Source organism: Rhipicephalus sanguineus, chromosome 6, assembly GCF_013339695.2.
Source record: "Rhipicephalus sanguineus isolate Rsan-2018 chromosome 6, BIME_Rsan_1.4, whole genome shotgun sequence".
Lineage (NCBI taxonomy): Eukaryota > Metazoa > Arthropoda > Arachnida > Ixodida > Ixodidae > Rhipicephalus > Rhipicephalus sanguineus.
In genome coordinates this window covers 108,220,290-108,248,126 of record NC_051181.1, presented here as the reverse complement: position 1 = coordinate 108,248,126, position 27,837 = coordinate 108,220,290, and the positions used below count along the sequence as shown (strand labels likewise).

The 27,837-nt window shown below is 46.6% G+C and overlaps 2 protein-coding genes across 7 annotated transcripts; both read left to right on the top strand.

The window, feature by feature from the left end:
• Window positions 1–4,752: 4,752 nt before the first annotated feature.
• On the top strand, window positions 4,753–10,182 carry LOC119396140 (mucin-19). Of its 6 annotated transcripts, none has more exons than XM_049416976.1 (5): window positions 4,753–4,880; window positions 5,372–6,565; window positions 7,172–8,870; window positions 9,721–9,788; window positions 10,055–10,182. In XM_049416976.1, exons 1-4 carry the CDS (start codon window positions 4,835–4,837, stop codon window positions 9,740–9,742), a joined length of 2,961 nt encoding a protein of 986 aa, XP_049272933.1. In that variant the 5' UTR covers window positions 4,753–4,834; the 3' UTR covers window positions 9,743–9,788; window positions 10,055–10,182. The 6 variants fall into 6 exon arrangements, with proteins under 6 accessions (XP_049272933.1, XP_049272929.1, XP_049272930.1 ...); XM_049416972.1 differs by having other exon boundaries at window positions 5,372–6,856; window positions 7,454–8,870; XM_049416973.1 differs by having other exon boundaries at window positions 5,372–7,024; window positions 7,622–8,870.
• Window positions 10,183–24,401: 14,219 nt separating this feature from the next.
• LOC119398004 (uncharacterized) lies at window positions 24,402–26,775 on the top strand. The gene has a single exon (XM_037665278.2). It carries the CDS (start codon window positions 24,531–24,533, stop codon window positions 26,718–26,720), a length of 2,190 nt encoding a protein of 729 aa, XP_037521206.2. The 5' UTR covers window positions 24,402–24,530; the 3' UTR covers window positions 26,721–26,775.
• Window positions 26,776–27,837: the final 1,062 nt, after the last annotated feature.

The window sequence follows — 27,837 nt, the reverse complement described above, 5'->3', positions numbered from 1 at the left end:
GATTACGGGCCGCTTAAACAGCTCAGCTGTTAAAATATTCATATATGATACTCCCTCTTCCGCTCCCACTCCCAGATGATCCCAACACCCCAGATCCACCCAACACCCCCAAAAAAGTGTTTCGCACAAACAAACCACCCCTTCTCTCTAACAGACAGGTACTTATGCTGAACCTCCCAAGTTCTGGTAGCACCCAACCGAAATCGAAATTCTCGATAAAGCCTTGACCATAAACGTATCTGAACGCATACATTTATACTCAGATCCACCAAACATTCGCTTGTACTTTTTAATACACTCAGTTTCACAAAAAGTTTACTCAGGAGGCGGATCCTACCGGGGATAAGTCACACATCTGTGTCATGCTGAATGAGAGTGAGTCAACTGTGGAGCGTGTTTGGCGCTTTTTTGAACATGCTGCTAGTGTTATCTACTCATAGGTTGCGTGCTCTTACCTGCACAAGTATTCACAAGATTGACCGTGTCCAGTTGCGCGACCTTTATTTCCGGTCCAAGGTGCTGAATTTTTATGTGGATGCCTGACGCGTCAATTGCCTGTTCCGCATAGTCAATATTACTGAGTGAAAATGTTTAGTACACTTTTGCATAACCAATAACACAAGAAAAATCTGAGAAGCACCGAATAAGCTACACATGGTGTCCTTATCTCGACTATACATGCTTTTTATGGTAAACACAAAAATACCACAGTTAAGAAACAGAACCGAAACTTCTTAGAAAACAGAAAGATCATATAAAGATGGATTTCAATCATATAGTATTAAGCTCTTTCAGTTTTTTTTTCGATGTATATATTTGTGTGTCAGCGACAGCGCGTGTACTCAGAGTTATTTTCACCCTATTACCAAATAATTCAAGTTTTCCTGCTAGTGCAGTTCTGCATTAAATGAATGAATGAATGAATGAATGAATGAATGAATGAATGAATGAATGAATGAATGAATGAATGAATGAATGAATGAATGAATGCAAGTTCATGACGGTTAGTCTCTGACACGGAAGCTTATACCCTTGTCACACGGGTAAGCTTAACCGCTGTTATCCCCAACTGCAGTTAACGGACGTAACCACAGTTACCGTAAACCAGACAGAGGCGTTGTCACACGTTTGCAGCGCTTCCAAGCGTTTTTTAGTTCATACATGGCTGCGTTCGTGCAACACCGCTATTACACCGCCTTGTACAGGGCTTCACGCTCGATTATGGACGCGTCAGCAGCGTGTTTTGATGCGCGTCTATCAAATAGCGTGAAGCCCTGTTCAATGAACGAACGCTGCTGTGTATCAATCTCGTGAAATGCACACGATATTTTTGCAGCACGGACAAACTGGTACCTCAAAGCCGGTAATTTATCTTCCCAAATGCGTATCAACGCCTCCATCGTCGCAACGGTCCAGTTGACACGCTTTTGGCTTGATATTTCGCTGGGAGCCGAGCTGCTCGCGTCCGACATGGAGGCAGCCATGTTGTCAGTTTACGGCGCTAACAGGGGTTGCCTACCTCCGTTTACGAAAACGGCCGTTAGCGGATTAACTGCGGTTAGGGTTGTCGTGTGACAAGGTACAACAGCCGTTAGACTTAACGGCCGTCGTACTTAACTGTGGTTAGACTACCCGTGTGACAAGGGTATTACACAATCAAACAATCACGGCCTGATAATTTGGAAAACGGACGCCGATACTTCCTTGATTTAAACTAACACTGATAGTGGCCTAGGTTGAAGCCGTCCGTAAATAATAAGCATAGGAACAGATATGAGTTATTACTTCTGACACATTTCAAGAACACAAGAAATTTAGCCGATAAGACTCGATGTTAATTATTCCACGGTTATACGATCGACACAATCAAGTGCTATGTCAGAAGGCTTGTTTAAGTCGGGAAATATGCAATGTATATATAAAAACCAGAGGTCATAAGGCATGAACGAACAAGAAAAATAATTGAGGAGCCATTCCCCTCTGTCATGGTGAATGACCAGCGAATCTGTTTAGCATACGACTCGAGCCAATTTCGAGCCATAGCTAATCACACACCTTGCAACTGTCTTTACAGAAAGTACCTTTTGAATTTAGCGTATTCTCCTTTCCATTTGAGCACCCTGCCTCCTTTTTCCACAACATGCGTCGTCTCGTATGGCTTACCGCATACGCTTGACGTTTCGTGCACTACGGTGAGGAGCCTTTGAGCAGCATGAATCTTTTTGCCGCATTATCGGTTTCGTGGCATGCCGCTTCGGGCAAGATCTTAATTGGTTTGCCACCCGCGTGTCCCCTTCTTCATTTTAGGTGGACCAATCGTGCAGTGGGTTTTGCCCAATATGTGTGACACATACGTTGATGTCCAGCCCCGTGCGTTTCCTTTTTCATTTCTAGTGGACCATTGGGGAGTAGTGGGATTTGCCCAATTTATGTGGCACATACCTGCGCTAAGAGTTTTTGCACACAACGGACAGACGGACAAATCTCCTATTGATGTACAGCAACGCCTTAAAAAAAAATTACACCGTCTTCCGCTAAAGGGGACCATGAGGCGATGCGAAGCCGGAGCACTTCCACGATCGCGTTCTGTTGGCGTTCGCTGGGCATGCTACCGACCTCGCGTCATGGAACGCGAAGAGGAACACTACGCGCGTCGTGTCTTCCCTCTAGCCTGGCCTTTAATTCTCACAGGGCGTGCGGGGAACGCGGTCGACAGGCGCGCGAGAGAGAGGCAGCGTAGGAGAGGAGAGAGAGGGAGAGGGGACGCGCATGCGCTGGCCCTCATCGCGGCGCTTGCAGGAGAGAATTTCGGCATGTCGAGCCCGCATTTCAGAGGAGCCAACCGAGGCAAGCGCTGGACTGAACGCGCGCAGCGCTCTACCACTTGAAGGAGAGGAGACTAGAGGAGGAGAGTAGCGCTTGCGCCGCGAGAGCAGAAGCGAGAACACAGGAGAAGCGCAAGCAGGTGCTGGTAGAGAAGTGGAGAGAGTAACGCGCAGCTGTTGGAGAGAGGGAAGGAGGAGAGTTGCGCATGCGTAGTGGGAGTGCGGACTACTGCGCCGCATGCGGATTACCACGCCGCGTGACATACCCCCGAGCAAGAGATACTTCGCATCTAAAAAGTCACAGTCTACAAAGGGCGGTATCCGACGGTGCCATACACCAGATAGTAGTATCTTGCTTTGCGACAGACATACATAACTCAATATCTCAAGGACCGGAGCAATCGTTCTTCAGGGTACTGAAGTGGCACTTAGGGCAAAACAAAGGTGGTGGTGTCTGCTTCTTTTATTACTCACACTAACGATCACTAGGCATATGTAGGGCTTCTAATTGAACTTCCTCCATGAAACTTTAGTTGGGAAAACGGGAGTTTAGGCCCTTCAAAAAAGTCCTTTTTCCCATTTGCTAGCTGGTATATCGCACTGAGCTGGCGCTGCTATTCAGTTACAAAATTTGCTACATTTTTCGTGCGGTGGGCGTTAGCGACCTTAAGTCAGGTATCATTCACTGATATCGTCTGACTTCAGAGACGCAGCTCGCGTGTAGACTTCGTAGCGACACCTCTACATGACACATGCGTAATGTGAAGAACAAAAGAGCGCGGCAACGCTGCACACCTCATATATGAAGCTTGTAGGTGGTGGTAACATTGCATGATGTTATGCTCTATCTTAATCGTATGACCGTGGACAGTGATCATGCGATGATATCTGCTAAAATTTTGAGCCTGACGCACGTAACACTGCACCGAACGAGAAATAACGATGTTACTGCAACCGACAAAAATAAGTAGCTGTGTGAGACATAACACTCTAATGTTTAAGGGCCTATTTCAAACGAAGTAATGGAATTCAAGAACGCAGCAGTCACAAAAAATTACATGATATTTTCCTCGACACACAACTTTTCTTCAGAGAGCAGCAGGGGGCTCCCATGGAAGCTTCCGATAAAAGTTGAGTGAGAGATGTGTTCGCCGTTTTTATTTCATTTGGACGAAAGTCACACTGACAAGTTTAGTTTGGCCTAGCTGTTACCATTTTCTAGTGCAGCTGAATTGTTTACGCCAAATAACTGTTACCGGAGCAACAAAAGTATCCAAATATACATGAAACATCTCTTTGTTGCCCTGAATCTCCCGTTAGCTTTTGTTAGCTTTTTCTAGCCGTAGAACAGCGCCAAGTTCCATGAGTCGTGAACGGAAACAATAGTCATTGGGCAAACAAGTATCGAAATTTCTATCACAGAACAAGAAAATCAGACTAACCACGATGCTGTTGCTGGGGCACCAAATAGAGTTTGATCTCACCCTGTCAAGCAACTTTGCGTAAGTCACAGTTTGCCGACCTATTACAAACTTACCTTTCCTTTTTTTTCAGAAAGCGCCGAAGGCTTGGCGCGCATGGTTCAAGACAAGAAAAAAAGCAACGAAGCTTGAACAAACTGAGTCAATTTTTCCTTAGCAACTAATGTTCGATGTCATAGTGATAATGTATGCTTAGCGTTTTCAGTTACTCCTTAGTCGCTGAGTTCAGAAAGTGTCAAAAAGAAACACAACGCGTAAAAGACAATAGATGCCTGCAAACCGCTGTTGCCAAGCTGTGAAGCACGGCCGAATCATACAGTAAATGGAAGCTTTCTTTATTTAATCGGTGTAAAAAGCAAGCACATGATACGCGCACAACGAACAAAAAGAAGTACGTCAGGCAACACAGGATGAGAAAAAAAGCTGCATAGCAACCAACAGTGGCATATATATTACGAGAAGGGGCCACTTCACTTCACAACACAAGGCCGGTAAGCGTTGAGGAAGGGGCTGAACGAGCTTTCCACCATGCGGGGAAAGGTTCTGGCCGTCGTCTTCTGCCTCCTAGGCTGTGGTGAGTGTTCATGGTCGACAAAACCATTATACCTCAAGGTTAACCGTACTTTAAGCTTTTGTATGTTACTGTTCTAGCGAAATGCACAAAACTGAACGTCACGTATCGTACATGCATCCTTTTGCTGAATAATACATTCAGTTTAACAGACCCAATCTGGGTGTATGCTGAATTCTGATTATTATTGGAGTATACAGCTACTAGACGAATCACCGAAGCAATAGCAGGCTTGCTGAAGCACCGTGGATTGTTTATCTCAGATAACTTGAGCCCCCAGAATGACCACGCAAACATGAAGAAACGGTTTACAGAAAAATATGCAGGAGTTTACTGAACGTATCTAGACTGAACCGAGAGTATATGTTCTTAAAAGGATCGTAGGTGTCACTAAGTGCTTTGCCGATGCGTATAACACAAAAGTGCTATAAAAATTTAATGCAGGATGATAAGTTTTAATGAGAAGATTCATAAATCATTTATTTTTTTTACAGCTGTTTCATCCAGAGCTGCTCCATTAGGACAACATCAAGAGCACATCAGTCTCACATTTGAACCAGCAGTAGCCTCTGGGGTCACTGAAGAAAGCGTCGCCAGCTTTCCAGGTGGAGCAGTGGGCGGCGCAACTACCGTCATATCAAGTGCTGCTCCAAGTGTGGTTGGAAGCACTGTTAGCACCGGCGTTGTAGGAACACCATGGGGAGCTGTTCGCTTCCCGTATAGTTCTTTGGCCGGCTACCCAGGTTTCGGGGGCTTTTCAAACCTGTATGGTGGCTACTACGGGGGCTACTCAGACTATGGCAGTTATTTGTCCCATTCTTACGGACTTTCGAGATTTTCTAGCCCATGGGGATACTTGTACCGCGGTGCTTATGGATCTCTAGGTTACCCTGGTGCTCTAGGAGGACTTCCTGGAGGATATGGGGGATACCTAGGAAGTCCAGGACACCAGGCAGGCCTTTTAGGTCTGTATGAAAGAGCCCTCGGTCTTTCAGGCTTATATAGAGCATACCCAGGATTCGGACACTTGTCTGGTGTTCTGGGAAGCTATCCTAGTTTGTCCGCTCTTTCCGGCTTGTATGGTGGATACCCAGGTTACTTGGACAGCTTTACCGCTCCTTCTGGATCACTAGGCACACATAGTGTTTACGGCCCCAGTAAGAGATTCCTGGCTCTTTCCGGTCTCTACGGTAGCAACCCAAGACTTCGACTCTTGTCTGGACTACTGGGAGTTCACTCTGGATTAGCAGGACCTTCTGGTTACTACGGTGAATACCAAGCTTACTTACGAAGAATTAATGGCCTTTCAGGACACCTAGAAACACTGAGAGGTTACTCGGGACTTTCTGGCCCCTATGGACACTCACTTGCCCTTTCAGCTCTATACGGCAGTTACCCAGGGCTTGGAGAATTGTCAGGCCTTTTGGGAGGACACTCTGGTTTGAGGGGTCTTTCTGGTTTGTACAGCGGATATCCCGGATACATGGGAAGCCTTAGTGATCTTTCCGGACCACTACGAATATTGGGACGTTACCCAGGACTTGAAGGTCTATACAGCAGCTCACTAGCTCTTTCAGGTCTCTACGGAACTTACCCTGGAGTCGGAAGCCCGTCCACCTTTCTGGGAAGATACTCTCGCTTGACAGGGCTTCCTGGTTTGTATGTTGGACACCGAAGTTACCTCGGAGGTCTCAGTCTTTTGAGTCCGCTAGGACTACTTGGAGGTTACTCAGGACTTTCCGGCGTCTATGAAAACTCGCTTAGTCTTTCAGGTCTTTATGGAACTTACGGTTATTACCCTGAACTTGGACGATTGCCAGGACTTTTGGGAAGAGACTCTGGTTTGACAGGACTTTCTCGTCTGTACAGTGATTACGACGGTTATTGGGGGCACCTTAGTGCTCTTTCCGGATCACTGGGTGCACTCGGTGATTACTCGGGACTTTCCGGTCTCTATGGAAACTCACTCCCTCTTTTGGGTCTCTACGGTAGTTATCCAGGGCTGGGACACTTGTCAGGGTTTTTGCGAGGATACTCTGACTTGACAGGTCTTTCTGCTTTTTACAGTGGATATCCTGGTTACTTGGGGAGCCTTAGTGCTGTTTCGGGACCACTAGGGCTATATGGCCATTATCCAGAACTTCAAGGTCTGTACGGCAGCTCATTAGCTCTTTCTGGTCTCTACGGAAGTTACCCTGGAGTCGGACACCTGTCTGGATTTCTGGGAGAATACTCAAGGTTGACAGACCTCTCTGGTTTGTACTCCTATGGCGGACACCGAAGTTACCTCGGAGGTCTCAGTCTTTCGAGTCCGCTAGGACTACTTGGAGGTTACTCGGGACTTTCCAGCCTCTATGGAAATTCGCTTGGTCTTTCAGGTCTCTATGGAAATTACGGTTTTTACCCTGGAGTTGGACGCTTGCCAGGACTTTTGGGGGCGTACTCTAGTTTAACAGGACTTTCTGGTCTATACAGTGGTCACAACGGTTACTGGAGACGCCTTAGTGCTCTTTCCGGATCACTGGGTGATTATTCGAGGCTTTCCGGCGTCTATGCAAATTCACTCGCTCTTTCAGGTCTGTACGGAAGTTACCCAGGGCTTGGACACTTATCAGGGATTCTGGGGGGATACTCTGATTTGACAGGGCTTTCTGGTTTTTACAGCGGATATCCCGGTTACTTGAGACACCTTAGTGGTCGTTCCGGACCCCTAGGACTACTTGGACATTACCCAGGACTTCAAGGCCTGTACGGCAGCTCACTAGCCCTTTCAGGTATCTACGGAAGTTACCCAGGGGTTGGACACCTGTCTGGATTTCTGGGAGAATACTCGGGCTTGACAGGGCTTTCTGGTTTGTATGGTGGACACCCAAGTCACCTTGGAGGTCTTAGTCTTTCGGGTCCGCTAGGACCACTTGGAGGTTACTCAGGACTTACCGGCCTCTACGGAAACTCGTTTGGTCTTTCAGGCCTCTACAGCAATTACGGTTATTACCCCGGACTCGGACACTTGCCAGGACTTTTGGGAGGATACCCTGGTTTGGCAGGGCTTCCTGGTCTGTACAGTGGTTACACCGGTTACTTCCGACGCCTTAGTGCTCCTTCCGGATCACTGGATACACTTGGTGGTTACTTGGGCCTTTCCAGCCTCTATGGAAACTCGCTCACTCTTTCAGGTCTATACGGTAGTTACCCAGGACTTGGAAAATTGTCAGGGCTATTGGGGGAATACTCCACTTCGACAGGTCTTTCTGGTTTGTACAGTAGATATCCCGGTTACTTGGGAAGCCTTAGTGGTCTTTCCGGACCACGAGGGTTATTTGGAGGCTACCCGCGAGTTCCCAGCCCTTACGGAAGCTCACTTGCCCTTTCAGGTCTCTATGGAAGTTATCCTGGGATCACAAGTTTGTCAGGATTGTATGGAAGTTTTCCAGGGCTTGGAGGTTTGTCCGGGCTCCACAACGGGTACTCTGGTGGGACCTATCCTTCTGCCTATGGTGACATGAATGGTTTTTGGGGATATCCATTCGGCGGCCACGCTGGCGTATACGGCTACGGAAGTTCACTTGGCCCCCTCGGATACTCCGGCCTTTACGGGCACGGAGTTGGTCTATATGGAAACTATGGCCCATACGCAACTTCTCTAGGCTATTCAGGAGTGGGCCCTCTAGGTGCATATAGATACGGCGCTTTCGGTAGCTCCCTTAGATTCCCTGGAGCCTACAGTAACGGATTTGGTTCATTTGGTCCCTTTGGTTACGGCGGACCTCTTGGATGCTACTACGGTCCATATGGACCCTTGGGAAAATCTTTCAGCTCCCACATCCAGCATGGCCCCTTAGGAACTACAATGTCATCAACTGGTGTCCCTTCTGCCCAAGGACCATCTGTCACTGGCACACTGCTGCCTGAGGTTGTAGCACCAAGTACTACCCTAGTCACACCCGATGGCCTGCCTGCACTGCCAGTAAACATTGCAACTGGGGCAAAGGGGTATGTGCTGCCATACATGCCTTCATCGTAGCCTTGAAATTTGATGCTTTTAATCACAAATCCCGGAAAATAATTTGATCCTCTAAATAACTAAAGCCAGGAAATTGTTGCAGCAAAAATATTTAAGGATAGATGAAGACGAGAAGACAATAACGCTATTCAACGAAGAAATACCTGTGTAGAGCCCATATTCTTATAAGACTTGCTTTGAGCAAAGAAAAATCTTGTGAGCATTGGCTGCTGTTTTGACCATCGCTGTTACATGTATGATGATAACAAATACGGCTAGATATCCTCAAGTGCAAAGCGCCGATGGGATACTGGATATGAGCTATATTAGAAGGAAGCGCTTCTTGTCGCTTGATCTCAGAGGTCTGTAAGTCGTTTGGATGTGAGCCACTCTATTATTAGTAGGCTGTTTTCATTAATTGGTAATTACACCACTGGTATTCATTCCCATCCTTTTTCTTGTAAAACCATGGCGCCACGGAGCTCCTACTATTGTCACTGAAATATCTCTGACTGGTGCCTGGGCTAAAAAACTTAAATATTGGCGCAGGCACTAAGCCTATATTCGGTAAAAAATTTAATCGAAAAGATATCCCACACAGTTTTTTGCTGGCTAGAAGCGGCTGTTTAAATGCGATACATGTAAATGCAAGGCGACCTACTTGTCTTTATCACGACACTGTGGTATTTGTGAATGATGTGCAAGAATTAATCAATTCATGGTTTCTCAGTATAAAACGTGCATTTTGGATCATAAATCTACTCATAGCTACAAGAGAGAACGCAGGGAGAATAACTTGAAACAAAAGCGGCATGCGAATATTTTCCTGTTTCTTTACAGTGTGAAGACCATAGTGCGTTGAGAATCCCCACTATCGCAACAAGGATCGCTGATGATGTCACATCCCAGTACGTTGAATGTCTTTATTTTTAGCTACTTCTGTTCCGTTTGTAAGATGATTCAGTCTTTGAAGAAGGAAATACAACTTCCATGACGAAAACATATTGATACTAGTGAATGCATAGCATAGCGTTGTGGATTTCTATTAACCCTGATTGAGTATACTTGAAGACAAACTTTTAGTCACAATAGATCTTACTTTTCTATGCTGAGATTGTGCGGTGATTTATTAGCATTTCAAAACACCATGTAATTCATTTCTTTTCTTTTTCAGATCATGAGCCGTGCTTCCCCTAATTATTGAATACAATGGCCGTTTTGGACTATACACGTGCGCAAGTGGAACACGAACGACGTTGTGCAAGCTTGCTTGTTTAAGAAATGAATTGTTGATCATTAAAATTCTTGTCTTATGGGTGGTAATAGTAAGTACGTATTTCTTTACGCATAGTCATAAATGTCGCGCTGGGCTTAGCGCCTACGAAGTTTACGTCGTTTATGCCATTTCCAATATAAGCCGGGAATGGAAATTAATGTGGATATCTGCGTTTGGCCTGCATGTGACTGGTGGCGTAAATAAACGTACTTTGGTATATCTACATACTGTTAACAGGCGAGCTAACGAACCACGATTGTTGGAATAACTGCAGAGTTCAATTCGCAGTTGGCGCCATTATTCTCAAGGAGGACAATGAGGTCTGTGAAGTTTACATTATCGGGGCCCTGCAGCGCCTTTCTAAGTTATCATTGAATGACTTATAATATTGGCCTCTGTTGTCTCACGGATTTCCTGCCGCAAATGTCTTTCGAACCTATCAAGTATGAGCGGGTACAAACCACTTTTCGTACAAGCCGCGCTGTCTGTAAATAAAGATGTTTTTAATGAATATCGGCTTTTTCCGCTACGAACGCAGTCGAAGCTACACAAGGGAGGTTGGACGACAGGGATGCGCAGCCCGGAGGTCACGTTGGCACGTGTCATAGCCTTGAGCATTTCCCTACTTTTATTTTGCCGCGATAGTGAGTACTTATAATAGAGAGATGCATAGAACTTACATAGATCGGGCACGTAGTGACACCCCGTGAGCAGCAGGGATACCTACACGATGCACTCTTTGGCCTCGGAAACTAGCGCACCGTTCATGAAATAGGCTAATACCTGTGGCGCCCGCTTTCTGCGTAGTTTACCGCAGAAAGAGAAGCGGTTTTTGCCTGTTCGACACGAAATTTCATATTTTTCTCCTGCGTGTCAGTGCAGTAATATGTGCCTCACATTGTCGCAGAAGAAACAGGCAGCACAAATTCGAAGACACATTAGCACAAATGGATGCGCAGAGCTTCATATATGAGCTTTCTACAAGTTCTAGGATCTCTAACAAATCAGCCTTTAAATAAGTTTTATGTGAGTTCACTGAAGCGTTGCCTACAGATGGCCAGCGTTTTGTATGTTCAAGAAGGGTTATTAGGTCCCCTTAAGTCCGCGCAGTTTGTCGCAGAGAGAGAAGCGGTGCTTGCCTCTCTGACACGAAATTTCTTATTTTCTCCTGCGAGTCAGTGCAATAATATGTCCCTCACATTGTCGTAGAAGAAACGGGCAGCACAAATTGGAAGACACATTAATACGAATGGATGCACAGAGATTCATATATGAGCTTTCTACAAGTTCTAAGATTTCTAACGCATCAGCCTTTAAATAAGTTTTATGGGAGTTCACTGAAGCCTTGCTTGCAAGGCTTCAGTGAAGCCTTGCAACAGTGTTGTAGATCTGTATACTTGCTACGGCAGCACTCTGCGCTTTATCAAATATTCATTTCTCATCAAAAGAGACATTTCATGAAGAAATATGGAAAGACAGCTTGAGTTGTGACTCTAGCTCAGTACTTCGTGCTGAGAAAGGGTCTTCAGAAAACAATAGGCACAGATTAAGACAATGATATCTATGCCCTTCATTTCAGACGCGTTTTAGAATGTTGCCAAACGCTGGGTACTAGTGCACTGTGATCCCCGGCTTCAAATTTTTACGTCTGTATGATCATGCTTGGCAGGAGTCTTTGAGAACTGCGTGAAATGTTAAGCGTGTGAAAACAGCGACGGCACCGGCTTTAAAAACGCGGGTCAATGTGCATCTGAAGATAAAGCTCCCTTGTAACAATGGCGGCGATAAAACGAAAACAAAGATGTTTGCGCGCTGTTAGGTCCACATTATAAGCAGTCTATACAACAACGATAAGAAACATTAAGTTTTGACTGAATCATGTTAGTTTCGTTAGAATTTGTTATGGGACAGAAAAGCGCGTAATCTTCGCCTAAGAGGCACATGAAGACGTGTTATGAGCTAACTCCTTCGCATAAGTTGTCAAAATTCGAGCACCGAAAAGTGTACGCACCAGCGAAATTTGGACGAAATTAGTGAATTGTGGCGAAATTATCTTCTTTTATTTGTGGGGTACTGTAGCAAATGCACGCTCTCGTCTTTCTGGCCAATCCCCCTGTAAGTAAGCTATAAGGCGTCTTTGTTGGTGGAAATGATGTCCAATCGCTGATATTGTTCTATAAAGGCGTTAGATTTGCTTCTGGAAAGATGCTTCAAAAAAATGTTCATCTGTCGTGAATAACAGTGCTGAAAATTTTGTCAGATGTATAAAAATGCTACCAACAGTAGTAAAAACTATTACTACTACTACTACTACTACTACTATTACTACTACTACTACCAGTGCTGGGCAGTATCGAAGATACATGTATCTTCGATACTATCTTAGATACTCTTTGGGTATCTTGTATCTGTATCGCGATACGTCTTGCAAAACAAGTATCTGTATCTGTTTTCCGATACATTCAGCAATGTATCGTGTATCTTAAGGTACAAGATACTGCTATAGAAACAGCACCGTGCGAAAAAATAAACGTTGGCTGAACTCCGCTTCTTAAGCTGATACTACTGCCCATAATTCCACCAGAAGAAAACAAAGCAACTGCGACATTTTTTTATCTTTCCGCCACAGTGCTCCAGCGAGGGCAGGTGATTAGGTATACGCGTCCCCATTGGTGGAGCAGAGTGACATGATGGCTCTCGAGTCATTTAAACAAAACCAAGCGCGCGAACGTCTACACACTGTCGACCTTTTGTTTTCTCGATGTTTTCTTTATTTTTAGTTGTGTTGATGTGATGACACTTGTTCATAGACCCTGCACTCTGCTGCGTACTCCCAATGTGTGCGGCGTCTTTTGCGCAAATTCTGATGCCGCTATACTGTCACTATCGAAGTTTGTCTTGCGTGATGCTTCGTCGCAATGTCTCAAGAATGCAAAAATGGGGCTGTTTTGCGTCTCGCGCCTTTCACACATCAGCGATTTGAAAGATCTTGTGGATGCAAACTTGACTTGCATAGTACGACGAGATTGACTTGCATGCAAAGAAGATTCTATGCTGACGCTAGATGTAATAGAACCAGCATTTACATAACAGGAAATATTCTGAAGTACTGTGCCTTTGTTCTTCCTGCTAAATTATTCGAGAAGTTCTTTTACTGATAATTTGATTGTTAGCACAAGTGCTTTCTTTGCTGTCTTCCGTTTGCACCCCATGCATTACCTAGTCCTCTGCATAGTTTTTCGCCCGTCTGTTTATGTATTATGTCTTTTGTAACCTGCTGCTAAAATACGTTCTCTGCTTTATTCTTATTTTTTAACTGTCTGCGAACGTGGTTTTATTTCATATTTTTGCGGGCTTTCTCGAAAAGCCCGAAAATATTCACCACGCAGCATGTACGCCGCCAAAGAAAAAATTGGGTTGGTCGTTTTTAAATTCGCTCTACGATGTGTCGAAGCGCAGTTGGCCCTAAAGTGAATATTAAAAATGTCGCAATGTCGCATAATTGACCCTATTTAATTAACAAGTTAAGGAAGGAAGGAAGAAACAAGCGGAAAGACAGGGAGGTTAGCCAGTTCTTATAGACCGGCTAGCTACCCTGTGCTGGGGGAAGGGGTAAGGGAGATAAAAGATGATAGAAGAGAGATGCTACAAAAAAAAAGAGGGAGAGCAAGAAAAGGAACAAAAAGAGAGGGGCAAAAAAAGGAAACGAAAATATGACACTGCTCAGAGTCTGTCTCTGACAATGGCCGAGTCCGTCGTCAGCACAGAAGGCTTTAAAAGCATTATCGCGCTTCTATTAACCTGTTAAGCTTAGTACAAAACATACCATAACGAGTGCCACATGACGGCAAACCAAATACCTTTGATTTCATTCAGCGGCGGTTAACCGCTTGATCTTTTTAATATTGGGTTCTACTTACGTGAAAACCCCTGTATACTTATTCGCTTTGATTGTTTAATACGGACCCAAATGAAATTGGCCGACGGCCGATAGTTGGCAAACACATGGGCAGCGCTCGGCAACCGGTATTGTCGGCCGACCAGTGGCGGCGCAAGGTGGGGCCCTGATCAGCAACCAATTACGCTGGTCATTAGTTGGCCGAAGACGTTCAGCCAACGGTCGGCAAATGATAGGGAAAGAGTCGGCACCCAATGCTCGGGCGACCAAACGTGGTCCTCCGTAGGGCCATGTTTTGCTACCTACCACGTTGGCCAGGTACTATGAGTCAGCGACAAGCCGACATTGCTTTATATCTGTGGGCGCAAATTTTTTTCCTACGCCGCGTGCATTATTTCTCGGTCAGCGAAAATTTCTTACATGAGCGCTGAGCTTCCGCTGTCATTTTTTTCCACTACATTATTCGCACAAGATTATTGATCCAGCTGCGCACCACCTAGCTGATGTCTGCAAGGTCGGCCTACGTTAGCAGCCAAAGGTCGGCCGGTGTAAGGTCATTAACCAATCCCAACCTCGGCCCAACTCTGTCGACCAAGCTCGGGCCGTGGCCGGCCAGGTCGGCCATGCACGTTGTGCCAGCATAGAGGCGAGGTCGTTTCTTCAGTTGGGGAACCGCCTTGCTATTTGACCTAAATATATTCGTTTTCCTTCTTCTGGTCACCTTAAAGTATTGTTATTGTTACAAATCCGCAGGTAAGCGGAGCTAGAAGTGGCAATAGTGTGAATAGCAGTGATAACCTTCGGCGTTTTGCGCAGCTGGAATACGTCTGAGACGTTTCCTGGCGGCTCAGGTTCTCTCGGAGAACAAATGGTAAAAGATGGCACGTTAGTGAATATGTTGCTAACGAACGCTTTACGCCAGCAGATAAGTAAAATATGAAAAATCACTGCAGTTTTGTGTCCTCAATTAATTGTGAGCGCCGACTATGTAGTTCATCGTCTTTACACGATGCGTCACAAACAATATCGCTACCAACGTTGTTGCTGCTGTACCCCTGTCGGTGGATGCGGTATTACGAAAGCAATACGCCTGCAGACAAGGTAGGACTGCACAGAAATATTTGCGCCATCGTGCGGAGGCACTTGCAAGCAGATGGTAACCAGCCAGCTGGTCGCCAAGTAGAGCAGCGACACCAATAAACTACAGAAGTGTCAAGCAAAAACAACAGCGCAGCAGTTAAAGAGCTGTCATGTTAAGCAGCCAAACAAATCCCAATAAGTCGTTTAGAAATGAAACTAATACGCCTTGAGCAAGAAAGTTTGTATCTTGTGATACAAACAGGTATTTTGTTAAAATTAAACAAAGCTGGTCGCAGTTAAGAAATTTTCAAGTAAACACATTTCTACATAGGCCTTTGCTGCTTCATTATATAGATCTATAACAGCAAATTTGCAAATGTATCGAAGTATCTTAAGATACAATTGGGAAGTATCGTATCGGATACAATTATTCCGCGAGTATCTTGTATCTGTATCTCAAATACTTCTTGCCCGAGTATCTTGTATCGTATCGCGATACAATTTCAAAGTATCTTTGCCCAGCCCTGACTACTGCTATTGAAGAAAATTAAGGCACAGTCTGTGGTATAGATAAACTATCGTTTGTTCACAACGGTGTGCATATAACCAAGGAATTAACTTATTTAAAGTAGTGACGGGAAAGTTTCAAGAACGACTGTCGATGTTGGACTGTCAAATACTTTAACCAATGTATAAAAATAAAGATTGTATGAACATGTTCCAATCGCTTCCTTACTCGAGTCGCCTTTAAAATATGCTAGTAAAGTGCTCCAAGACAAGCCTCTGAACTGACCCTGCTTATGGTTAAAAAATTAGCAGAAACTAGGAATTTAATTACATTCAGATTAGGCTCTACGCTTCATGACTTTTGAGAAAATGCTTAAGAGGCAAATGGGAGGGTAACGACGACGGAATAATGATACATTTTTGCTTAATTTATTTACAGAGAAGGGAAAGGAGAGGGACGGGAATGATTCTATTCACCTCTGAACAGACGCACCTATACACACAAATGTACATATAGATAAAGAGGTTCTGATTTGATAGTTGGTATTGCTTTTCTTTCTATTTACTTTCTATTTGCCCGGAAGGAGCGGCGAGTCAAGCCAGAGTGACCGCGAAATGAGAGTGAGGCACACAAAATAAATCTGCCATTTTTTGATCGATATATGGATGTTTGTTTTTGCAAGATTAGTGCCAGCATTATACTGAATGTCTAGAATAAAACAACCAGTATTTAGGAATACTGAGGTCTATGGCCCAGAAAGAGAAAGGAAAAGTGAAATCTCCCTCCACGCCTCCCCCCCCCCTTTCCGTAACTGACACATCTGCAAAGAACTATGTAGTAGACGTTAATTGCAGACTCAAAGAAGTGAACTGCAATTAACTCTGCATTCAGTGGTCGCGGTTCGTCATAAAGGCATGGATAGATAATTTATGACCTGTCTTGTTTGGCGCCATTGCAGCGAAGCCATTGTCTGTGTTAAGCCGGTTTCAGAACAGCTGCATGAGAAAGAAGCAGGAGTTATAGCGGTCTAACGGCAAAGTAAGGCCATCTCTCGAGAATTAGAAGAAACGTGCTTGGCGATGGCTGTGCAACATACGTACAAGAGACAGCTTTTCCCTGCAGCCCGGCGTAAAACGCTTTCGCGGTAAAAAATGGCGCTTTTTAAGCTGCAAGGAAAGTTTGAAGTTTCATCAGTCTGAGTTACAATATATACAAGCGCATTCTTAAGGCGACAGCCTTAAATGGCTATGATTCGAGGTCGTGTGAGGTCTATATAATAGGATCGCCCAAAAATGAGAAAAGAATGTGAGCGCGTAAGCTGTGCGCCTACTTCGTCCACCTTGTCGTTACGGCGTCGCGTAAGTAAAAAAAATCACGCCATATCCACGAAGTAAATGATGATTGAGGAGCTGGCTCGGAGATAATCGGGTAAACCGTGACTGCTTCATACAATTCCTCTACTGTCATATAAAGACGTCACACGTTTTAATAGTAGCGATTGTGGTGAGGTTGTTGTCGAAGCACAAGCGGTCCCAGACTTTGCACCTGTGGCCAAACGTGTGGTCAAGGAAATCGAGGAAATGTGGTTTTGCCTTCGTTAATGTCATCATCAAGGCGCTCGAAGAGCAAGAGGAAGAAGACTTCTCTTTCGCGCGAGCGTGCGCATGCTACAGTTGGCTATGCTATTTATGGTTTTGCCTTTGTTAATATCATCATCAAAGGGCTGGAACAAGAAGAGGAAGATGACTTCTCTTTTGCGCGAGCTGCTCCTGTAGCCGTCGCCTATGGAACTAAGGTCACGCTTACGACGCGGGACATTGCCCCAGCTTATGAACCTGGCGAGCCAGCTCGTAAAACTAAAAATCATGTGAGCGCGGAAGACGCGCGTCTGCTTCAGCCACTTCGTCTTTATGCCAATTGCTTGAGCAGCAGCGCAGAAGGGAGGACGCGTGCTCCACACTGGTCATGTGGCGATGACTCTTACAGGAGAGTGGTTATAGCTATCTTGGTCGGTGTGAAATTGAATTATAGAAGCAAGTACTAATTGAGTCCACCTAATTTTAAAATAAGACCGCAATAGCGTGCAGCTATAGAAAAAACACCAGGCCTGCGCGGATAGCGCAGCACAGTCACAGCGAAAGCTGGAAGAGCGGCATTTCTAGAGCCCGTTATAAACTCCCTTGTGGCTACTAATACAAGTACACTATCAACGTACCCACTACGCCACAAAGCATAATTTTTGTGAAGTTGGGTAGCACCCACAACGACATTATTCGTCATTCTGCGGAGAAGCGAGGTACCATATGTAAGGCCTCATGTGCACTTTGTTGATGCCACGGTTGATGACGATGAAGAATTATGGTTGAGCCCTTTGTAATGGGTTGTAAGCTTTAAACCAACCACTAGTTACGTAATTCGCATTGTGTGACGCCCGGTCGTTATTGAACTCTCCCACCACGCTTTATAACATACGTTAACGAGAGAAAGACTGAGAGTGAGGGAATTAACCTTATTGAGACCTTGAGGAAATGGATCATGGGAGCCTTATGGGCTTCCTTGGCAACCAATAGAAGTGCACTGAGAGGAACCCACTACGCTATAAATCATCATAATTTTTGTGAAATAGGGAAGCAGCCACTATGCATTTTTTCGTCATTCTGCTGAGAACCGTGGTACCCGCTAAATACCTGTAAGACATTATGTTCACTTTGTTGATGTTGTGGCTGATAACAATGAAGAATTAATGGCAGATCCCCTTGTAATGGGTTGGAAGCATTCAACAACACTCTCGTTTCACAATTCGCGTTGTGTGACTCCTGGTTGTTATTTTACTCTTCTACCACACTACATTACATATGTTAATGTGGTTACTTCCCGGCATCAAGCCTGTAAATGGTCTTTTTGCAAGGCATTTTCAAGCACCGGCATGGCTCTGAGGTAGGACACTGGGCTCCCACGCAGAGGGCCCAGGTTCGAACCTTGTTCCATCCCGGATAATTTTTATTATTTCGTTTTTTTTTTGCTTATTTCGAGCGATAGCGGTTACGGACACCGGCGGCTGCGGCGGCGGACAACTACGGCGCCAAAAACGGCCCTTGTTGTGATCTGATAACATCTTTCGCAGTAAAAAAGTGCAGTGATTGTAGTTCTAAATCCCGCGCTAAATTCAGCTTCAATATTGAGAAACCTGCGGAAGTGAGTAAAACGGGCACTCAGCGATTCCCGATCGTTGAGTTCCCACTGCTCCGTGTACCAAACCATCAATGACATCAATTTTTGAAGTAAGCATGCAGGGTAGCCCCGGCACAAGTAGAATCGTGTTAGGGATATTCGCAAACTTAGTGTGCGACATGCGCGCTACTTTTCCTGCTCTTTATCAAGTTCCTGCTCGTTAAGGTAGTTGAGATACTTATCGTCTGCAGCGAGCACTGTCGGGTTGCTTCCCCCTTTAGATGTAGCGACGAAACGCCAGCGAAACGCCGGTGGGAGGAGCAATCTCTCGCTCGGAGAGGCGGTGGCACCCTCTTTTTCGCGGCTCGGGCATTTAGCGATCTTAGTAATTTTAAGTTTAATTTAAGAAACGAAGCATTTTTTTTAGTTATTTCAAGTTGATTATTGCGACTTCTTCTTGGTTATTTCTGTTAAGTATATTATTTTATGCCTTGTTCGTTTGTTTTAACCCTATGTTGACCATTGCTAGACTGGTTTAGGCCTTTATTGAGCCCTTGATTTCAAGCGTGATCGCGTAGCATGAGACGGACGTCCGACAAGCCGGACCCTTAGTGCCACGGACATAAAGGAGTACTGACACGATTTTGAGACATCGAAAGAGGGACATCTTTCGTTCCCTTGGTATGTAGTGTCAACGCAGTCCACACATCGGAGTCGGAGAACACGTATAAAATATTTTAATTTGACTCTGAAGTTTTCGTCGCTGAGCATCTGCAAGCCAGCCCCACTGCAATGGACATTGTCTCGACGAGTCAAGACAGTTCCCCCGAGTTTGCGAGTTCTGCGTCCTGCATGCAGCCTAAATCGCGGAAATCACTGTCGGGGTCACTGGACGACCATTCACTCATCGTTATTTAGGTGCACCACGAGCAGATGACGGATTTGCCGCTAGTACGTCGCGGGTTTCTGTATCGCCGCGACGTGACACTGCTATGAAACGTCAATGAGAAGCCGCCCCCTCGATATCGAAACCGAAAGTGTCTTTTTTAGGGTAGCAGTAATTAAAATATATACGATGCATTCCCAGGTACCACAATAATCGCTTAAAGCGACCATCCGAAAATTTTTAAAATTCGTGTCAGTACTCCTTTAAAACGTGAAAAGAATAACACGTCGCGTAAAAATGTTCAATTCTGGTGTTTTACTTCACAGAACCATGGTATGGTGAGAGGCTTTTGGTTTGTCCGCAAACATCTTTACGCTAAGGGATTGCCGTGTCATCGGTGTCACTAACGGTGATTGCACAGCTAGTGGAGCAGTTTTCTAGTATATTGTCCTATTACAATCTGTTCAAATTTTTTAGGGGCGAAGCTCCTTAAGGCGGCACCCGTTCGTCCCTCGTCGTGCTCGTAGTAGTGAGTAACAAGTCTTACCCTTTGACCTCCAAGGTGGTGCCGGTGGGAGATTTCTCCTGTGCGTTGTTGAACAATAAAAAATTCGCAGCGTGCGCGTTAACTAAAAGCCGAATTCTTCTGTCTCTGTAGAAGTGTAAGTGTTAGCTAAAAGCCGACTTCTTCTGTCTCTCATTCCCATTAGCAGCCATTGTTTACCTCCAAGGTAGTGCCTGGTGAGATTTCTCCTGTGCGTGATTAAACAATAAAAATTTTGTTCAAAACGCCGTTGATTGATGAAATAAACCAACGAAAGACGCCAGATGTTTTGTAAAAACAAAACGAAAGAACGCCAGATGTTTCTAAAGCAAAACGAAAAAGACGCCAGCTGCTTAACGAAAGACGCAAGGTGTTTTCTAAAGCAATGGTTTTCTAAACAATGAAAATTCACAGCGTACATGTAAAATTAAAGTGAGCTGCAAGTCGTCATAACTCATCGAACCTTTAGTATAAACGCGCCCGATCTCACGTCGGTGATGATGTACTGGGCAGAATTCACGGAAGATTCACGGTTTACCGATGAACCTCCGCAGCTTCGCCCACTCATCATCATTCACTCCGTGGATATGCTGTGATTTTTTGGTCTCCACACTGGTCGGTGCCACTAGGGGGCCAGAGAGTGCGGACGTGTTTCACGTCGGCTCTGCAGTTTTTCGATGTTTGTGGCGGAAATTCAGATCTTCGATCAACGACATATCCCTCAGCAGCATCGAGAAGGTCAGCGAACGCTGTCGATACCAAGTTTTTCGCAGGTGAGCCATTTTTCTGGTCACTGCAGTGACTTTATTGCGGTGCCTCACCGGCAGACGAACTAAGCCGAACGCAGCACTGGTCGACGCCGTTGCTCGCGCCGCAAACGCGGCCGGCGACCAGGCCGAACGCGGCGAGAAGTGCGACGCCCCTCACTACTCATCGCTTTACGGCCTTGTTTACGACCAAAATGGAAGTGGTACAAGTGGAAGGCGAAGAAATATCGCCGACAGAGCTCCGTAAAGAGAATGGATGGCTCGACGTACGCGCCAAATGCAAGGAACGCAAGACGCTCGTCGGGGGCACTGACCCAGTTGAGCAAACAGTTGACACGCTGGCTAGTGAAGAAATATATATAAGAAGGGCAGCCAGAAACGTGCGAAGACTGAACATGACGATCAAGAAACCGAACCTGCCGGCGGACGACATCAAGATCATCGTGCGCCCTACAGATGGCTTCTGTACCGCGACGCATCGTGCTGCTCGGATCGGCGACAGCATACGCAACGCAGCCGGACTGACGCAAGAGGAAACAAGAGGTGATATCTTTCGTGTCAACGAAAGACAGAACATAATAGTAGTCAGCACTCCATCGGAAGAGAGAGCCAGAAGATACTGTGAAATCTGCAAACTACGCATGGGAGACAAAGAGTACGAAGCGAGTGCATACGCAGCAGCGCCGGAAAATACAACCAAGGGCATCATCCGTGGGATACCCGACGAAGACTCCCCTGACGACATAGAGAGACACCTGGTCAACGAGCATAACCCAACGTTGTTGCACGCGAAGAGGATGGGAAAGACGGCAAACGCCATTGTCGTATTCGAAGGAAGTGTAGTGCCGCACTACATCTACTACAATGGAACGGAGCACCGTTGCGTGCTATACAAGAAACAGTACGAGACGTGCTACGCATGCGGCCGACTCGGACATCGATCCGATGTTTGCCCCAACCCACAGAGTAAACGATGCAGAGGTTGTGGCTGCGATGATCCAGCGGAAGACCACCAATGCGAACCCAGATGTCGACTTTGCGGCAAGGATCACCCGACCGGAGACAGAAAATGCCACGCCAAGTACAGGACTCCTTACATAGTGAAGAAACGACTCTGGGAAAGGAGACAACGAGAAGAAGAAGAAGAAACAGCCAAAGACCAAAGACACAACGAGGAAGGAGGAAACGACTTTTCGGTGCTGGAGGGAGAGAGACGAGGGCGATCCACCTCGCGCTCCCGTTCTCGCTCCCGCTCCCGCTCTCGGTCGCGGAACACCAAGCGACAGCCTGCACCCGGAGCCGGAGCCAAGGCTGGACCCAGGTCCCGGAGCAGGTCTACCACCAGTACCGGCACCACAACGACGCGAGCTACCGGAAACGGAGATAAAGACGGGCTACCCAAAGCCTTCAAGGTGAGCTGGGCACAAAAAGCCGCCTCCGGGGCGCACGCGCGGTTCGGCACTGCCGCTCCTAACAGTGAAGGGGAAAACGACATTATCATGCAAATCCAAAAACGACTCGAGCAATTGGAGAGCGATAACACCAGATACATCAACGTAATAAAGGAACTCAGAGAAGAAAATGCCAAACTAAAGGACGAGGTAGCTAGGAAGGACGTAATCATCCAATTTGCGGAAAATACAGGGGAGGTACTACCTGGGGAAGAAACGGTGCCCACACCCACGAAACGCAGGGCAGTAGAAGTGGATTCGACTCACGCCGAGAGTAAAACACAGAAAATGGAGGAAAAGAGCAGGAAAAGGCAGGATAGACGAGACACTCAAGTCGAAGATGACATAAGGACAATGCGGAAAGAAATAGAGGAGGAAAAGAACACGCGTAAGCTGGAAATGGAAGGAATGCTTAGCCAGCTCACTAATGCGATGCAGCAGATAACTGCTACAATGCAGCAAATACAGCAACAACTAACAGCCTTACAGATGAGGGTCGAAAACACAGAAAGGAAAATGCCAGCTAGCAACTGTGGGCCCGTCAAACCGACAGGGAAGCCGTACCACAGATCAGTGGAAACAGAGACTTGGGATAGCACTGGAAAACACTAACATTCGCTGGCACCATGGCTACACACGACACGAAAACTTACATAATTTGGCAGTGGAATTGTAGAGGATACACTAGAAAGCGGGGAAACCTGCAACAGTACCTAATTAATAAGGAGCAACCGGACGTGATACTCCTACAGGAGACTAACGTTAAGGCTAAATTATCGTGTTACAGGTCATTTCAGGATACCGCCCCTCGGGACAAACCGGCCGTCGCGACGCTAGTCAAACGTAACCTGACCGTAACGCAACACGAGATTAAGGCCGACACGATACCGCACTTGCTGGTGGAGATAGTGCCCACGAAGAACCGGAACGACAGTCTTTTCATTCTTAACGTGTACAGCAGCCCCCGACTTAAGCACCGCTTTCGCACGTTACTCAAGCAAGCGGCTGGCATAGCGGGTAATCGAGCTCTCCTCGTAGCGGGAGACTTTAACGCTCACCATACAGCATGGGGCTACAAGTATGAAACCTTGAAAGGCAAGAATCTATGGGAGGACGCGCAACAGGAAGGTCTCACTCTCGTTACTGACCCCTCTACACCTACGCGAAGAGGGAACAGCGTTTGTGCAGACACCTCACCCGACCTCGCGTTTGTTAAAAACATAGAAAACGTATGGTGGACAAATACACAAGAGGATTTAGGCAGCGATCACGCCATTGTAGAAATTAAAGTCGACGCGGGGCCGCGCAAGACGAGAAGCACGCGACTCAAGCTTGTCGAGTGGGATAAGTTCAGACAGATCAGGAAAGATAAAATTAACTCATTGGAAAATATTGACGATATCGAAAGGTGGACCGAAACGCTGAAGCGGGATGTCGCGACGGCAACGCATGAGGTCCCGCCCGAGGCGAACCTCCAGGTCTTAGACAGTAAACTTTTGCACATGTGGGAGGCTAAACATAGCCTACAAGCCCGATGGAAGGCAAAACGACACAATAGGACTTTACGTAGGAAAATTGCCAAACTAAATAGAGACATCGAGGAATATGCGTCACAGCTCTGCAAGTCACAGTGGGAAGAAACGTGTAACAGCATGGATAGTCAGCTAGGGTTAACCAAGGCGTGGAATCTCCTCAGGTTCCTACTGGAACCAGAGGAGACAAAAACGGCACATAGGCAAAAGGTCAATAAGATTATAAACGAATACAAAGGGACCAACGAAGAACTCCTGCACGAGCTCAAAACGAGATACACTAATCAGGCTAGACACGTACCCCACCCCGAATACAAAGGCGCTGTGAACGAAGACTTAGATAGACCGTTTAGCATTGCTGAAATACGCGCGGTGTTGCACAGACTCAACACAAAGTCGGCACCCGGACCGGATGGGGTAACTAACAAAACGCTTAGAAATCTGGACGACGCGTCTTTAGAGCAACTCACGAATTTCGTTAACGAATGCTGGGAAAAGGGACGGATTCCACGACAGTGGAAAACCGCCCGCATAGTTATGATACCAAAACCGGGAAAGCGCCTACAGCTGGAAAATCTAAGACCGATATCGCTGACGTCTTGCGTCGGAAAGGTCATGGAGCACGTGGTCCTCGCGAGACTAACAAACTTTCTCGAGGACCGCGACCTGATTCCTCACACCATGCTGGGTTTCAGGAGGAACCTCTCCACGCAGGACGCCATGCTACAAATCAAGCACCAGGTAATAGACAGCACGACCAGATCCACCAAAGCAGTATTAGGCCTAGATCTTAAGAAAGCGTTTGACAACGTCAAGCACTCAGCTATACTGATCCGAATAATGGAATTAGGACTCGGTAAACGGACATACGACTACGTGCGTGATTTTCTCACGGACAGGACAGCGAAGATCACGCTGGGCGTTCTCGAGTCCGGAGAGATAGAGATGGGCAGCGCCGGCACCCCTCAGGGCTCGGTGCTTTCGCCCATGCTCTTTAACCTCGCACTCGTAGGGTTACCGCCTAAATTAGAGGAGATTGACGGGCTCTGCCACAGTCTGTACGCAGACGACATAACCATGTGGGTAACGCAGGGATGTGACGGCCAGATCGAACAAACGCTACAGAGAGCCATCGACACGGTTCAGAGTTTTTTAGAGGGCACAGGCCTCACCTGCTCGGCTGAGAAATCCGAGCTACTAGTCTACAAACCTACGCGCAGAGGTCGCAAACCCAAAGAAAGCGAACAAAGCGGAAATAACGCACAAGAAGAGATACGGCTGACAACTTCGGAAGGACACGCAATTCCCAAAGTAGACATCATACGCGTGTTAGGCTTGCATCTCGCAGCCAATGGGCACAACGGTGAAACCATTCGCAGGTTGGAAAAAGCGGTAAATCAGACCATCAGATTGCTAAAACGCATTACAAACAGACACAGCGGTATGAAAGAAGGCAACACCATTAGGCTTGTGCAAGCCTTCGTCCTTAGTAGAATCACGTACGTTGCCTCTTACTTAAAGTGGCAGGTAGCCGAGAAAGCGAAATTAGATTGTTTGATCAGGAAAGTTTATAAGCAAGCCTTAGGGTTACCGAAGAACACAAGCACGATGAAATTGTTGGAACTAGGTTTGCACAACACGCTTGATGAATTAATAGAAGCGCACGACATAGCCCAATACGAACGACTATCAAAGACAAAAACGGGTAGGCACATCCTTGAAAAGCTAGGCATAGGCTATCACACGCAGCAAGGTGAAAAAGCAGACGTACCCGCGACGGTGAGAGAAAGAATAGTAGTTCCGCCGCTGCCCAAAAACATGCACCCGGATCATCACGCCGGTAGAAGAAATAAGAGGGCGCAGGACTTGCACAGGAAATTCGGGAATAGCAAGGAAGCGGTATTCGTGGACGCGGCCAGATACGCGTGCAGGTGTGGCTATGTGGCCACGGTGGTCAACTGCGAAGGAATATGCAAGACGAGTGTTACGGTGCAAACCACACTCACCGAGACGGCCGAGGAGGTGGCCATCGCCCTCGCAGTGGCCACCACCGAGGCCGAAGTAGTAATTAGTGACTCGCAAGCGGCGATACGTAACTATGCTAACGGCCGGGTCTCCCGAGAGGCACTGCGAATCCTAACGAATAACGAGCAAAAAATCCGAAACAAAAATGACACTTTCGTTATATGGACCCCCGCACACACAGAAACCCCGCTGGCCGGCAACGAGGCGGCACACGCGGCGGCTCGAGAGCTCACGAACCGAGCCGTTGCGAACGCCGACGCCGCTTCGACCGAGGTCCCACACGGAGAAGAGTGGGAGTGGGAGGACCGTATGACTAGCTACAATGAAATAACGCAGCACTACAAGCTAGGAAGACGCAAATACCCACCGCCACACAATAGATTAAATAAAAAGCAGGCAGTTGCATGGCGGCAGCTGCAAACACACACTTACCCAAACCCAGTTATATTTCGTCTCTGTTACCCTGATCTCTATTTGACAGACAAATGTAAGATGTGCGATGCAAGGGCAACACTGGGCCACATACTATGGGAGTGCTCGAGCTTAGACGACAAAGCACACGGAAACCATGAGGAGGCAGTATCGAACCGCAGGGTGCGCTGGGAGGAGGCTCTGCTCAGCTCCGCAATCGAAGAACAACTTTGGGCCGTCCAGCGAGCCGAGGAAGCCGCCCGAGCCCAAGGGCTCGCGGCCGATGCCTAGGCCGGGGTTGAGGCCTACCCCAAGTCAAGTTCGCTGGACTTTATAAATAAAGTTATTTCTCTCTCTCTCTCTCTCCACACTGTTCTTGGCAATAGAAACTCATAAAATAACAGCGAGGTGGCGTTTACCTCCTTGCCAGTGCGTGACACCAGTAGTTATATTAAAACGCGTGATCAATTGCAGTATTAACTTCCCGTTTTTCTAGTTACAACCTGCATAATCAGATGTCGCTGGCAGCGAAGTTATGTATTGCCGTATACTTCCCCGGTATCCTGGTAAACCGTAAACGGTAAATTGCTTACGGACATAGCAAAACTTTCTGTTACGACACACCGTAAGTACAGGTTCCGGATTACTTTTGAGAAACTAATGTTTTTTTTTTTTTTACGCGCGTCTAAATCTACGCCTTTCGTCCCTAAATATTGGCTGGCTCTCCCGTAATTGAGAGTAGATGTAAGCATGAAATGGCTACCGGCCAAGCAGATTTGTTGGAGATGATAACAGCCACAATCCTAAGCGCCATGCGGCGCTGTGAGCCGCACACAGTGGGGCGCCATGTCTAGAAGGAGGCGGCAAACCGTTGCCTCCGAGATTAGCTCCGCGTACACGCAACCTGCTGGCGTTTATAAGTGCACAGGTGCGGCGCCGGCGTTTAATAGTGTAAGTGCATGGTGCCCTGTATCTGCCTTGGGACCGTTGCTATTGGAAATTGCAGAGACTACAAGTTTTAGCTTCAGGGATAGTGTGAAGAAACCCTGAGAAGAACTCGGAGGCAATATTTTTTCTTTGTAATTTGTTTGGGCCCTAACTAGCGTATGTAATGCGGTGCTGCAATGCGGTCCTGTTAGGGGCCAGAGACTGCATTTCTTTTACTTTGGGCTGAGTGCCCGGATGCTAAGGTTTTGTTTCAACGATGCTCGGATGACCTCTTCTGTGGGCCGGGATAATGGCGGTGGCTTTGAGAAAGGATCTCCCGACGCCCTGCAAAGCCAAATTGGGCGGTGCAAAGGGACTTGGCGGTAAGGACACAGACAGTAACCGCTTATGTGATGACTAGGTCACGTTTGGTTCAGCTACGAATTCCGCGAAACGGAACACCAATTCTTATTCTGCTCGC

Bases quoted from the DNA above. Each gene is read 5' to 3' on its own strand.
- LOC119396140 (XM_037663240.2), top strand. From the start codon at position 4,835: ATGCGGGGAAAGGTTCTGGCCGTCGTCTTCTGCCTCCTAGGCTGTG. The intron at 4,881-5,371 runs GTGAGTGTTCAT...TTTTTTTTACAG, and splicing joins CTTCTGCCTCCTAGGCTGTG to CTGTTTCATCCAGAGCTGCT. The intron at 8,871-9,720 runs GTATGTGCTGCC...GTTTCTTTACAG, and splicing joins ATTGCAACTGGGGCAAAGGG to TGTGAAGACCATAGTGCGTT.
- LOC119398004 (XM_037665278.2), top strand. From the start codon at position 24,531: ATGATACCAAAACCGGGAAAGCGCCTACAGCTGGAAAATCTAAGACCG.